The sequence below is a fragment of the Talpa occidentalis genome, unplaced genomic scaffold (assembly GCF_014898055.3).
Source record: "Talpa occidentalis isolate TD23 unplaced genomic scaffold, MPIMG_talOcc4v2.1 talOcc4.3, whole genome shotgun sequence".
Taxonomy (NCBI): Eukaryota; Metazoa; Chordata; class Mammalia; order Eulipotyphla; family Talpidae; genus Talpa; species Talpa occidentalis.
Window position 1 is genome coordinate 76823913 of NW_023603184.1, and position 16401 is coordinate 76840313.

Consider the following 16401-nt stretch of genomic DNA (forward strand, 5'->3'; position numbering starts at 1 on the left):
GGACCAAATGAATTAAAAAAAAAAAAAAGAAAGGCATAAAATAAAATTTATTTTTATCCTTCTAACTGAAAATAAATAAACCTAAGAAGTATGATCATTTAGTACCCATTGCCATAATTAATGGATTCAAATTTATAGGTGTGGCTTTGTCTTTCTTTTCTTTTCTCTTATTTTTAAATCACAGATGTTGGTATTCTTTCACCAAAAGGCTTTCTGTGTGAAAATGAAACTGAAAATTTTATTCAGAAATAGGCAAAACAACAGATGTTCCCTATTCAAACTGTCTAATTCAAAACCAGTTTTCAAAAAACCTAGATCTTATTATTATTACTGGTCTTTTTAATTTTTTTGCCATTCTCTTTGGACCAATTTTCATAATAATTTTATTTTCTGAGCATTTTTATTACTGGGTACAATTAAATATGGTTGTCTTGCAAAATAGAAAGATTGAATTAAATAATTATTTCATAAAATTATTATTTGCAGAAATGGATAAGTTTCAAATACTAAAGAAAATCTATTCTGAAATAGGTCTAATTTGATTCAAAGTGTCAATGAAGATTCAATTTTATGTAACTGTAAAGTGATTCAAAGGCCTTCTTTTAAAATGAATTATATCTTATAGTTTAAAAATGATTATATGATAGTTTAAAATTATATGATAAATAAAATATGTTTATTTAGAATATTCCATGACATGGCAGTATGATAGTTTATATGATAGTTTACTGCCATGCCATGGAAAATTCTAAATAAACAGATATTTTAAATTTATTTTCATTTTCCTTTTGTAGATTTCTGCTTTACTCAACCTAACAATCCAGTTAATTTAGGTAGTATATGTCTCTAGTACATACATACATACATTCACACACACACACACACACACACACACACACACACAACAATTGCTCAAACAATTGTACTTGCCTAAAGTTGTCACGCATTTTCCAGATTTATACAACATATTCTTTGCCCTAGAAAACCAGGTAAGTCATTTGCCTTTTCAAAGAAAAATGAGATTCTATTGATGATGACCTGGAATCACATAAAGTTGCTAAAGTATCTAAAAGCTTTTCCTTATATTTCAGAATAAACAATAAAAACGTTTCAAAGGAATGAAATAACCTCTATACTTTCCCCAATGATCCTAGAAAACCACAGACTGTGCTGTGAGTATATATTAAGTGAATGCTGGGGAAGAATGTTACATACAAATCATGTATTTTTAGTAATGTCTCTGCTATCCATCTGACTGAGGTTCATATTTGTAAAAGAAAGACACATTTTAGAAAAAAAAAGAAGCATAATATTGGAGTCAAAAGTCCTGAAACTGAGCTTGTATGCAATAAGCTCTGCAAATCCTAACATTTGGCAAATCATAACAAAATGCTTCCTCATCTATAAAACCAAATAGTAACATTTACCTAAAATCATGATGTGAGGAAGACATGTTAGATTAAATAAGGATATATACAAATGTGAAACGTCATACTGATGGCTTATTTTAGGAGCTTTAAAGTATAGTGATTTTTTTTCTCACTATGCTAATAGCAAGTAATACTTCAGAATTTTGGTAAATAATATTTTATGCAATAAGGCATAATTCTGAATAGTTTTTGAATAATGGGGGAAGGAGCACATGAACTTCTGGGACCATCTTAAAAGGACAAAAATACCTAGTTGCTTGGGGTAAAGTCCCAAATCCTCTTATTGCAGGGATATGAGAATGGTGGCAGCTTTAAACATATAGTCCTGAATTTGTCTTTGTCATTCCTCACTTTGGTTTTGAGACAAATTTTTGGTATGGGTGCTTAAGTTTTCCCATCATCATAACAGAAATGATTTTAATAGGAATTAATTTATAAAAATAAGTTTAGAGTATTAAATACTATCATGGTACTTGCCACAACAATGACAACCAATAAAAAATATAAATAAGTAAACCTGAGAGAATGAGTCTTGAGTCACAAACAGTGACTCAATAGAATTAATACCAGTGATAGCTACAGACTACTGGAATGGTAACAAAAGGTTTGCTATTAAATATTAGTTTTTTAAAAAGATTTATTTATCAATGCACACAAGATCTGGAGTATAGGCCAGAGGTGCTGCGGTGAGAGGATGCACCAGAGCCAGAGTGGGGAACAGAACAGGTGGATGTACTGAAATACCCTGCTGAAGGGAGCAGCAGGCAAGTCAGAAGGGGTCTGCTGCACCACGTGGGTCACCTCCCTGGCTGGGGATATAACTCATGCTATAGTAGTTGCAGATAGCTTCATAGTGCTGAAGCTTAACCCCTTGATCCACCAGGAAGGTCCTATTTTTTCTTCAAATACATAATTATATAATATATAAAGATATAATTTTATCTTTGATTTTTGTGTGTGTCAAAGAGGCATGTGTGTATACCTATATTACGTCTGTATATATATGACACATTTAAATATGTATACACAAAATTGTTAAATTATACAGTGAATGTGCCTATAGTCATCTATTAGAATATATCCTCATACTGAAATGTAACAAGTACAAGTTTACAGAAAACAAATTATATGGGTAATATAAAAATTATGAACAGTCTAGAGTTTCAGGACATAGAGAATGATAAACAGGCAAATTATTTCCAGGTTTCCTCATGAAAACTTGACCCAAAGATATTCACTGTTTTCCTCAGAAAATGTTTTACCTTAGAAGAAAACAATGGGAGTCTACCGGAGCACTGGAGCAATGGATAGATCTGGGACTAGATTTTTAAAGTTGGTTTCACATTACACTTAGTTAGTCTAGAGGAAAGGAAAGTCTCTCAAGTAAAAGTTTAGTAGAGGAAGGATAGTGAAGTAATGCAGAGGTCAAGAGCATAAGATGTAAGAGGAAGGTCAGAGAGTCACAGAGCATCCAAAGATGAAAGGATAAAATAAACTACAATTACTGGATGGATCTGAAATTCTCTGATGAGTTCAGAAACTGACTGTCAAAAGTTCAGTACAAGATTTCTATTAATGGAGAGCTATATCAGACCTTAACAAGGTTTCATTCTAGAAGAAAGGAAAAAGCAATGCCATTACATTTGTGAACTTACCAGAATGGAGGAGTTTTGGCAATACCTATCCTTCTATCTTCCTTCCCAATGAAGTCTCTTTATTTTTCACTCTTTGAAATCTCTTTAGTTTTTTCACATTTCTCTGTTTCTGCTCTAGGCATCTATTATCTCTTACTGAAAACACAGTACCACTAAGGGCCAACTTGCCCCCCAGAGTCCACCACTCATTTACACCCATTGCAGTCTTCTTTACTTTATTCCCAAAAAGCTATCTACAGTGATATTTCCCACATTCAAAGCTTATCAAGTAGCTGTACCCTTCTTAAAAACAAATTTTCCTGATTTTCTTCATTTTTATTATTAACATAAAATCTGAGACTATATCCTATAAAGACTAGAATGATTTGGCTTCCATTTCTTTAGTTCCATCAGAGTACATAGCACATTCTTCCCATTCTTTGTTCTGTACTAGCACATTCTTCCCATTCTTTGTTCTGTACTACTCATTCAAAACTGATTCTCTTTCATTTACTTAAGTAAACATATTTTAGTATTTGTCATAATTACTGAATTAATAATTATTGATTCTAATGAGTACTCAGAAATATTATTGCTCAATAATTGGTCAATGATTGTAAACAGAGTCTGTTAAATAGAAATACGTCTTTATGATTTTCTCAAAGATACACTTACTAAATTACTACTAATCACCAAGTTATAATTAAGACAGAAAATTATCCCACAAATTTTGAGAGGTAGAACATCCTTTCCTTTATCCAATTCACAGAGTGTTTGGGGAGTATTTCATATTTATGATAATGTGCTTGAAGAAGTTTCTATTAGGCTTTGATAAATTTCTCATGACTGCCAAACTTGGGGACTATCTAGCATATTTTAACATGTCTCTGAAAGTGTTAAAATAATTAAAATCTGGTCTGGCAATGATTATCCTGTCATTTTTCACTCTGTCCCTTAAGAAATCTTGAAGAAGAAACTTTTGTATTATCTTTTCAGAAAGATATTTCTCTTACGGAAACCTTGGGATAAATATTTGAACAAGCTTGTAAACAATTCGATAGCTTCAAAAATACTTATCTGAGATGGGTAAAGAATTAACATAAATACAATATCATTTTAGTGGTGACATACTATCAGATTTACTAGTGGTATTCAAGCAGTTTTCAAATAGTACGTATGAAATTTCTTTTAAACATCGGGATTTCAAACCTGTACTTCTTGTTGCTTTTATTATTTTAAAAAAAAGGTCTAATTAAAAAATTCAGTATGCTTTCATGTATAGGCATTTGATATATCTATATAGTTTATGGATTATTCCTTCTTCTATTCTCCCCCAAAACCCAATAACATACTTAGGGAGTATGGAAATAAAGAGAAACAGGCTTCTTTGGTTCCACATTCACTATAAAGAGTAAATTCAATTAAGATTCATTTGATAAAATCATTACTGACCCAGAAATCACAATATACCAAACTTTACACAAGGATGTTAATTCAAATGCTAATTATTTAGAATTCAACCACTGCATTTACTTGTATGTCTCACTGTAGTTATGTTTTTTTTACATTGGGAAAAGTACTCTTTTTTAAATGGTTAATCAATATTTACTGAGAACCTATAATTCAACCTTCTGGGTCAGGAGGTGGATACAAACAGGTTTCCTATCTTATTAGTGTAGTTTAATTCAGAAAAAAAATTACATGCAAAAGGAAGTAGATATAAGGTTGATGAGAGGGGTTGACCAATCCTTCCTAACCACCTGTGTTTTCTCTGTGCAAATATAACTATTCCCCCATCAATAAAATAGGAATCTCCAAATCTGTATATTAGATGTGTTTAAATATTAATGTCTATTTTGAACTTTTTTCTTCCAGTGTAACTAAATTTCTAGTTATCAGACCAATATGTGCAACATAATCATAGCATTCTACAATTGTTAAAACATAGCATATTATTAAGTGTCTGAATAATCAATTCCATATTTCACTTAACAACATAGAATTAGATAATAGAAAAAGAATACAAAAGAGACTTTGATTCTCACAAATCGAACAAACATTTTTAAGTTGTAATACTTGAAAATCTTTTACCTCTTGAAATAACAGTTTCTAATCCAGTTCCATTAATAAAAGCTCGTTTAATGGTTTGTGTTTTAATATCTGTCCAGTATAAACGTTCTTCAGATGCATCAAAGTCTATCACAGTAACATCATCAATATCAGGGACTGTAAACGCCGTGATAAAGTTAAAATATGGATTATCAATATCCACTCCTCTGATTTCAGAACGCCTTGCATAAAGAAGAAATTTTTTCATTTCTAGAAAAGAAATAGAAAGTGAGTTTTTTTTTTCTAAGTTTGGAAAGCTTGAAATAGTTCTGATATTTTTAAATATTTCTTATTAATAAGTTCATATATTTTTAACTCCAAAACTCATGTTTAAGATTTGATGGAAACATTAAACTAAGATACTTAATGGAAACAAATGTAAAATAAGTTTGGATCCTTACATCATCATTATACTTAGAAATGTAAAAACAAAAGAAAACAAAATTCTTCTTATTTAGAAATGCCAAAAAATTCTCAGGATTGATTTGATTTCAGTATTTCAAGCAACCTTGCTAAAACAACATGAAATCTACAAATGTCAACCATTTTTTTGGTAAGTAACTGTAATAACATTGCATTAGTTTAATGCAACATTGAAATAGTCTAGAAATTTTAAATATTTCTTGTTAATGAGTTCATAGATTTTTAACTCTGCAAAAAATTAAGCATTGCTTTTAAAATCATATTCATGGCTTCCCTATAAAAATTGAGTTCAAATAATATTAAAGAATGCTTTACTGAAAATACTGTAAATCTCTGTAACTCACTTTGTGAGGCACTATATAATTTCTACTCCCATTAGTACTTTCTTGCACTATATTTATGAAATATTTGTAGATTAAATAGAAAGAGGAATCACTGGTATTGCAGTCTTTCATTGTTCTCTTTGGAGTTATTATTATTTGAGTTATGCTATTATTGTATAAAATTAATTAAAGACACAAGTGAATGCATTCTCAATTAAGATATGAGTATATTATTTTCCATCTTTAAAGATTTGCTTTCAAAATAAAATTACTGAAAATTGAAAGAGAACTCCACAGTGTGATTTGCATTCATAAATTTTGTCAAATGTGCCATTTCACTGTATTTTACAAATTTTTCCAACTTCTGTATTTTACCACATTCTCCCCCCTTCAGGTTGATAATCCCTAAGAAAAGTATGCAAAAGTAAATTTAGAAGAGCAAGAGAAGATTAAAGCTAATACCTCTTTGGCATGCAGGTTACCTACATCATCATTTTCTGATAAAACACTTTCACTTACAAAACTCCCTGTTTTGTAGAGATAAATTCTGCTAACTCACCAAATAAGAGAGTCACAAAAAAAAGGGAATAAAGCAATAAACAGCTAATCACAGCATATCACATATTTAAAGAATATGTCAGTCTCCCCAAAAGTTGATGAATCATCAATAGATTCTAGAAATGGTACAATCTCAAATGTTTTTAAGGATGTTCAAAACCTCTTCTGCTGTACTTTGAGGAAAATTTGAATGCTAACACAATATGAGAATTCAATTTGGAGTTTAAATGAGAACTGTAAGAAATTTACCATAGCAGGTCTTCTTGTCAGTGGAAAGCTTCATCAAGTGGGGGCACGCACAAGCCGCACTCCTATTATGATTGATCAGACACATGTGTGAACAGGGGCCTTTGCCATCATTAGCTGCACAGGGATTGGGAGCTGTAATTACACAGTGAAATATTAACAGTGTAGAAGGAGGAATATATTAGGGAACCTCGGAGGTTGACAAGGGTTATTCATTGAATGATTCAATGTGAAGTTCCCTCCATAGTACCCATTACTAGGGTGATTAATATGACAATAATAGACATTCATACATAGCAATTACACTAATAAAAACATTTCTCCTCCTCAAAGATAACAACTAACTGCCTCAATTTCCTTTAAGATGAATGCAATGCATCTGATTGCCTTAGAAGTAAAGGTTTTTTTAAGGATTTAGTCTGAGAAACAATCAGGAATAACTAATTCAGCATACAGTAAGCTCAGATAGTCTACAATAGTCCAGGATATTGGGACTTTCAATGGATGTCATTTTCCTAACCCATCATGTGGATTCCTTTCTTGTTTTAGCATCTACTTTTAAAGGGCTCCCTAGGAAACTATTGTCACATGAATATCCTTCTTTTGGGTCATTTCCTCTTTGAAAAAAAAATATTTATTTTCCTTTATTAACAAGACATCTACTTCATTTTGTTTTTTCATATTAAGTGATTCCATGGCTAAAGTTTTTAGTGGAGTTATCATGTTCCCCTACCCTACTCATAGGCAGCCAGCTTGTACTAACTACTGGGAACTAGGTGGTGGAGATAAGTCTTTCTTCTGGAGAAAAAAGGAAGTGAATCCCTTGTTCTGCAACCCAACTTGCACCCTGGAACTACTGAATGCATGGAAGACAGTCATATAGAGACACTCAAAAGAGACAAGTGGGTGAGACACACTTGACTGACAGTTGTCATGGTTATCTTGATGTGATATTTCCTTTTGCCCCAGCTTTCTGAGACCTGCTTCTTCTGATTCCTTTCATAGGATTCCATGCCAGAAGCTGCCCTAGACTTGTAGCAAACTTTTGAGCCTAAGCACCGTGGCTTCAGGCCGACCCAATTTGCTTACAAGAAGATGGGTAATTTTGGTGTTTTATTCAGAATATTCTTCCCTCTTCTCTCTCTGTGTATACTAATTCCACTAATGTTCTTTCACACCAATAGTCTGCTTTGTCTTTATGCAGTGGATGGCAGAAACCCATTTTAGTGTTTGGGGATTCCTGGGCATCCCTTGTCATGCACTGACAGTTCAATATACACATACTTAAATTCCACTTGAATAAATAAGTTATATTCAAATATAGAATGATATATTAAATTGTGTAATTCAGTATCATTCTCTCATTCTTTTGTGTTTCTTTTTCTGTCATCATGAGATTTTAATCTCAACTGATCAATAACTATTTTCTTAAATCTCATTTTTATGGATCCTATTAAGTCATTTGAAGTCTCTAAAATCAGACTGCTAAACTGAAGCACGAAGGAGTTAAATCTTCTGATTCTACCAATAGAATTATAGTTTTCAAGGAATTACACTTTCTAACAGGTAGAACTACAGCTCAGTGTAGTTAATATCATTCCTGCAGTTTTAAAGATGAAAAAAATAAAAAAAAATCTACGGGGTATTATAAAATTTTAGAGGATATGAGAAGTTGCAATATATATCCTCATTCATGTACATATTATTTATGGCTATTTCACATTACATCAGCAGAATTAATAGTTTCAGTGAGACGGCATAAAACATGAAGCCCTAAAGTGTTTATTACCTGGCTCTTTACAGAAAAGATTTCCTAACACTAGATATAAAGCAATTAACTCTTTTATAAGAAATAGTATTGCACAGACCAATATTAATACTGAGGTGTGGACTCCTATAAAACCAACTCTATCTGATTTATTTGTATTCAAAAGTTAGAAACACTGATTAGTCAATGTACAGTTGACTAATCTAAGGATTCTTCACAGATAAAGTTCAAATACAGCTGGTGCAAGCTAGGCGCAGTTCATTTATCTACAAATTTGACCATGCGAAGAACCTTAGAAATACATGAACATCCCCTCCTTACATTTAGGCACTGGGTAAATATTATGAAGTACCTAGTTATCCGACCTATCTTTAACATATTAGAATATAATAGTAGACAAGACGTAATTCATGGACCAAACTGTTTTAGAGCATGTTCTCTAACCCTATGTACCAACTCTCCAATTGGGTCAGTGGCACAATTTGTGTACTCTGTGCTAGTCGGATTGCTGTAGTAACTTTTTATCTATGCCCATAATTACCCACTATCTTTCTAAAATACAGACTTGAACTAATAGCTGCTTTACTTAAATTCTCAGGAAACTAACAACTGTCTAACTGACAAACTCTTCATCTTATCTACTACAATTTCTCCTAAGATTGCTATATTTATTCTCTTCTCCTACCAGTCTGTCCAATGCTAATTTGATTAGTGGACCACCCCAAGAAAAATCCAAGGGATATGGGGGGGATTTCCTCTCTACCCCTACATTGGTTTCTACCTACATCAGGAGTTGGCAAGTTTATTTCTATAAAAGGCAAAATAGTATAAATATGTTCATCTTTACAGACTTTATAATTTTCATGTAATTATATAGCTTTTCTATTGTAGCAGAAAAGTAGCCACAAAACAATATGTGAATTAAGATATGTGAATCTATTCAAATAAAATCTCATTTACAAAATATGCAAAAGGCTACATTTCGGCTGAGAGGGCTGATTTGTCAGCTTCTCAGTTAGGGTATAAGTGTTAGAATCTCAGTAACTATGACTTAACTAAATACATGCATACATACATATTTTTCCTAAAATTTCTAGGGTATCTATTACTGAGTTAGACTTACAGACATTTGAATTCATTTGCAGGATCATTTCCATGTGTGGGTATATGTTCTAAAAGGGCAGCGATTTAAAAATTTAGAAAGTGAGTTAATCTTCTAAGAGACATCATAGCTGTAGCTGAAAAGACTAAATAATGCAAATACTGTATAGGCAAAACAAATGTTAATTATGTAATCACATAAGACTGATGTTGTTCTATGAAGAAAACAGTATCATTAAAAATAATTTCATATTTCATACAAACTATGTTTAATTGCAGTCCATTTCTTACCAGCAAAAAATAAACACTTTAAAGCCAAACAATTATTTTACCCATTAAATTCAAATAAATATATGCAAATGTTGATGCAATATAAAATATGTCCGATATTTATTTCCCTAATAAAACTATACTTAAGGCAGAATGCCAGGATGCAATTTGTTGCATAAGAGGAAGATTTCTTTTTCCTCCCATATAGTCAATTTTTATAGTAATTAATGTTCATCCTTTTATTCAACTTTATGGGTATAAAAATCATTGCTAATGTAATAGAGCGATTCATCTACATTATATTTTTCCTTTTAGAAAAGAGTTTAATATTTTCAAGGGAAGGAAATTTCATAAGGATCTTTCAATTAAATATCAATCTGAAATCTTATTTTCCCTTTGACAAATATCCTCAAATTATAATTTTAACATAAGACATGAAAGAACTAGAGTGAATTCCTTATTTAAAATGTGCACAAAATACACACACAGAGCAATATATTGCCAAATAAAAAACATTCCTATTGTTTTGGCTTTACAATATTCTAGCAATACTAGGTATACAGGAGCTACTTTCATCAAATATTTTATGATGAATTTTATCCTGTACTTCATTTTGGTGAAAAATAAATTAGAATGTTTAGAAATTTTATCTGATCTTCTATAGATAACTATTCCAGGAAGAAAAAAAATTAAAAAAAAAAAACCTGAAAATACTTTTTTCTTATCACAATGATACATCAGCATTCATTAAGAAACTGAAATTTAGGTGCCAATACATATAACTGGTATAGGGATCAGAGGGCTATGTTATGGAAAGAGATAGAAGAAGGAGGAAGTGAGTTCAGTAAATGGAAAGTGGAGCAACATGCCTCTGGCAATGTCCAAATCTCATTTCTCCTCTTCATTGCTCATCTCTCTCTCTCTCTCTCTCTCTCTCTCTCTCTCTCTCTCTCTCTCTCTCTCTCTCTCTCTCTTTCAAAATAGGCTTTCAGTATAGCACAGGTTCTGAGCACCTGATTATAGAAGCCTCACAAGTTTAGTCAAATTTCAAAAATGTCTCCTTGCTTTAATATAACCTGCCTTCTACTTCACTTCAGTCAGAATTCTCATTCCTTCAAAGTTGCTGATATCAACTGCAAAGGTGGAAGAATTTTTGAATTATTTCACATCCTCCTACTGTTTTTAGAAATATTAGCATTTTAAAATAGGGTGCATGTCAAAACAAATTTCCTACTGATACTATTAAACAGTGAGAACAACAATATTTAAACACAATTAATAATATATAGGCTATATATATGTATAAACACAAAAACTTGTTTCTACTTCACTCTATTTCTGGGTTTTGATTGGCTTTTATGAGGGATATTATCATATGTAAAGTAGATATATATATATGTAAAATTATACATTTGTCAGTAACTATGAGTTTCAGGAACAAAACAAAATGGGACAGCTGAGTCAGTAACCGTCTTTGAAAATAAAATGATCCTTGCAAAATAATACCGATTTTATCCACACATATTTATTACATCCTGCTGAACTAAATCCTTCTCAGAAGGAAAAGTTTATTCAAGAGGGGAAAAACATCTTGTACTTGGGATAAGCTAGTGGGTAATGTATTTGTAATATTGTAACATTAAAGTAACAGTCATATTCTAGAGTTGTTTTAAGCAAAGTTTCCAATCAGAAATAAAATAAAGAGATATGGGAGAAAATAGAAAAAACAAAAGAGAAAAGAAACAGAATGATAGGATCTTTCTGGATTGATGTAAGAGTTCAATTCCAGTGGGTATTAAAACACAACCAAAGTTGTGACCAAGAAAGCAGTTTGTAGGATGAGAGGACACAGAGATTTACGGCACACCAGTCCCATGGGAAAAGGAGCCCACTCAAAAGACGAAAGGCATATTTCCTTCAAGTTAAAAATAACTCCCCTTAGAAGGTGACTTCTCATCCTTCACTCCCTCCCCGTTCCCCTTCACTCATCTATCTTTCCATGTGACAACTGACTCTTTCATATACAGTACACCATGTGCATATACAGTATATAATATGCAGAAACGTACTGTATATGTTTCATATACAGTACATCTATGTGCTTTAGATAGACCAATGCACTTTATCTGTGCAATGATTCCATTTTACAGATGAAATTCCAAGGTAGATAGTGATCAGGCAGTCAGGATATGACAGAATCAGAATGTGAACCAAACTGTCTTACTCTAGAATCTTTCTCTTGACTACTACCTCTCCTAAACAGATTTCTTTGAAGGTTGTCTGTTTTGCATTTATATTGGGTTATTTAAAAATATGGCTGTATTGCTTAATATGCTTTTTAGTAAAAAGACTTGGAAGTTCATATTAATATGTAACTTCAAGCATACTCGCTATTACCAGAATATTTGCAAAGAAATCCATTGAATTTACTCTAAAAATTATGGTTGACCATTCGTCACGATGTCAAATCTAATACATGTATGTCTTTAACTTTCTTGACTTCTTTGTAAGAGTTAACATTGTTCACTACTATCATCTTGAAACTCTTCCCTTAGTTGTTTTATTTTTTTGACTGCTCCTTTGGCTAGGAAACCCCTTGGTTATTTTCTTCTTTGTCTGCATCTTTTCTCCAAGGATCTGACCTCATCTTATTTTCTGTAATAATCTTAAGAAATCTTATCCATCTTTTTGTCTTCAACCTGCAATTAAATATCTACCTAAGCTCTAGACACAGTCCAAACTCATCCATTTTATTTTCCAAAATAATCTGTTGTGTCCTAGAGGTACCTCAAATTCAATGTATCCAAAATTTTATGTTTGAGCCTATTTTTTCCAACCAATTATCAGTAAACTTTGAACTGAGGGCCATATTCGACTATAAGTTAATTATTAAAATAGCAGGGAAAATGTAAATAAAATATAATACTTCAGAGCTCATGAATTAGATGAAAAACAAATTTCAATGTCCATAAATAAAAAAAATCATTGGAACACAGCCATACTCATTCATGTTCCATATGACTGCTTTCATACTACAACAACAGAGTAGAAAACTTGCAAAAGAGACCATATGGCCCACAAAGCTTAAAATACTTATAAGCAGGCCTTTCACAGAATGTTTGTTGACTCTTCTCTTTATCCACTCCCATGGTTTTAAAGTCTCACTTTGATATTAAAGCCAATTATAGAAACTGGGAAACTAACAGCATCCCAAATTCTTCCTTGTCTCTCTAAACTCCTCCAGTCCATAAGATTCTACACATTTTTTTTTTATTAGCTTTGCCTTTAAGTATATCACAACTCAAACATTCTTTCTGTTCTTATGAACCGATCAGTCCCCTCCTGACTACTAAAGCAGCATCTTTACCAGTTTCCTACCTACAGTCTTGTCATGTCTTTCTCTAATCTAGTCTTATTTAGATGAAATCAAATTTCCAATAGACAAATCTGTATTCATTCCCTTGAAAAAATTATTACATTTTAATTTTTTTAATTTATTTTTTGCATAGAAGAATAGGGGTATAGGCCAGAGGTGTGTATGGGGGTATGAGAGGATTCACCAGAGACAGAGCAGGGAACAGACAGGCAGATTGACTGAAATACACTGCTGAGGGGAGCAGTGGGTGAAGCAGAAGAGGTCTGCTGTGCCATATAGGTTATCTTCCTGGCTGGGAACTGCACACAGGCTGTTGAGGTGGTAGCACTGAGACTTAACCCTTTGGCCACCAGAGAGGCCCTGAAAAACTATTTTTCATGTTTTTCTCCTTCTCTTAGTACAGTGGTTTCTAAGGGACCAAAAAAACAGTATCTCATCAGGATTTGTTAAAATTGTAAGATCTTAAGTCATACCCCAAAACTGTATAATCAGAAGCTCTGAGGTGGATCCCAGAAATCTTTATTTTATTGAGTTCCCAGGAAGTTCTGATGCACACTCAAGTCTGAGATCAGTGGAATAATTAATCCTATAGTATATAGATGGAAATTCTTTTGCAAGGGGAACATTTAAGTTACTCATGGTCTGAACCCTGCCCAATGGTGTTTCCCATTTATTCTCTCCTTACCTCTAGCTGCTTCAACCTGAAAATGTGGAAGACCCAGAAATGAATTATTTTGCCTTCACTAACCATATAGGTTAGTGACAGAGGAAGGACTTGAAGAAATATAAGTCCAAGGTCTTTGCATAATTACATCCTGTTATCTTTTAAAATATATTTACCAACTGCTTACATTCAAAAGCCTTCCATTATGTCAATAAAATTGATCCTAGTTGCCAGTTTAGTTTGTCCCTTTCTAATATATCAACATCAAGAAGGTAAGACAATTTATCCCATATGAATGTGCCAATAAACCATGACTCTCTATTGCCATCTGGTGATGTGATATAACAATTCTAAGGAGATTCTCATTACACATGAACTCAGTGTCTTCTGCCTGGTGGAACATAGTGGTTAATTAAACCAATAGCTCTGGGTTTATTCTCTTTGGGGTCATATAACTAGGCAATCATCCCTTGGTTATTAGATTTTGTGCAAAATATTCAGCATTTCTTTGCTCTTAGGTGTTCTACGTGTAGAAGTATGTTGCTAATAATCTTCCTCATAGAATAGTAATAATAATTAGCAAATGTCACCTGCTATTATTTCCTAACTATTCATATTGTGATTAGAAAGGATTTAGACTCTATAGTTGATATAAGTAAATAAATGACACGCCATTACTTATTTTATAGACTACTGGATAGATAAATTAGAGTTAGGAAAATAATAAATAGCCATAAAAATTCTAAGTGCTAAAAGAGCTTTTGTGGTGTGAAACATGAATGTAAATGAGGTGAAATCTGAATAGTGTAAAGATTTATATGTGACATTGAAGTAAGAAAGACTTTCAGAAGAATAGTTCTTGTAAACCTTTGAGCAGATTGAGAGCAATATCTGTAAAACATTAATAAAAATATGATATATGTACCTATCTTCCTTATTATTAAAATATCATTATGAAAATACTTTATCTAATGTTTAATCAAATGTTTAACATAGACAAATTCAGATATCAATATCTAAACAAAAGCTAACATGTCTCAAAAAGATGTTATCATCAAAATTTTTATTTTTAATATACTCAAATTTTATTCAATTAATAGCTATGTTTTATTTCATTTATTTTAACTAAAAAGAACACCTATAAATTTGGTGTTCTTAATCATAATAAAGTTAGCAAATATAACTAATGACTTCCCTTTATTCTAAGAAAATAACATTCTCCTATGTATTTTTTCAGTTGCTGGCTGTTAAGTATCAACTATATTCTATAAATTGACAAAACACATTTGAAATAGAAAATAGAGAATGTAGGCTAAAGTGGCCAGTGATCAGTTGAATTGATGGAATAGTGTGAATATATATAAATGTTCCAGAATCATATGGTGATAAAATATGACGATTCTAACCAGTGTGAAGTTACTGAACATTGTTTGTGAAATTATAGTTCTAAATTTCCGCAATATTTTACATTCACAATTTTGTCCTCAGGGCCTACCATAATTTTCACAATAAAACTACTTTTTGTGCTCTCCTTTTGAAACTTTTTTTTGGCTTGATTCTGATAGTCAGATGCCTAAAACTATCTGTCATATTTCTAATCTCTCCTCAACCTATCTTTACTTTAACAGCAACAACTACGTGGCTGCTATAGAAATTCCATATATCACCCCAATAAATAGAAATATTTTATGCCTACCCATACTTTGACTAAAACACTATGCTCAAAGAGAACTTAGGACTTCTGGAGAACAACATAGTCAGGGAAGCTGGGCATTGAGCTAGTGGTTTTAGCCTCCTGGTTATTTCCATGAACCCCCCTCATATTATTCCTGGACTAAATCCAACTTATGCTCTAGTTTCTCTTTAAATCCAGGGTTAGATTTAACTTATTTACATTTGATTTTCAACATGGACATTGACAGCATATTTTATAGTCCTTTTCTTATGGGTTATTTTCTTAAGAACCCAGGTAGACTAAGACCACTGGGAGATCACATGTCCCCCAAGTGGTACATATACATCACGGAGGTTTAATTATGTTTTGTTCTAAAAATATTTTATTATAAGAAAAAATAGACCTCATTTCCATTGGGACTTAGTGATCTTATAACTGTTTTTAAGGGTTTAAGATCATGTATTTTTTTTTTTCCTGGAAACTCAAAAGATGATATAACTTGCTAAAAACAACAAACTTACAATCTGCTAAATATGGAAAAATATTCATGTATAGATATATGTATTAAAATATTAGTGGCAGAATAATTTGAACAAAATCAAACTAAATGATCCATAATAGATGGATAGGTGAACAATATTGATAGTCAAATGTGATGAAAATATGTAGTTGTTTTTCATTATTAGAACGCTAATGTTAAAAAAAGACAGTTACAAAATTTAAAATTCAGTGTTATTTAAATTTGAAGAGATGTTAATTTCTTAATTTAGAAAAGAATGAAGAATTAACTATGAAGTTGACCACATGCATTAAACCCCTGGTGC

General features: G+C 31.9%; 1 protein-coding gene across 1 annotated transcript in view; it reads right to left on the reverse strand.

Moving 5' to 3' along the window:
• The window catches only part of LRP1B (LDL receptor related protein 1B), a 1722250-nt gene that overhangs the window by 519067 nt on the left and 1186782 nt on the right, over positions 1–16401 (reverse strand). Inside the window, exons 28-29 of the mRNA XM_054699700.1 lie at positions 6727–6858; positions 5156–5383 (exon numbers count right to left, since the gene is read on the reverse strand). Of these exons, the coding sequence (XP_054555675.1) occupies positions 5156–5383; positions 6727–6858 (360 nt within the window). The remainder of the gene's footprint in view (positions 1–5155; positions 5384–6726; positions 6859–16401) is intronic.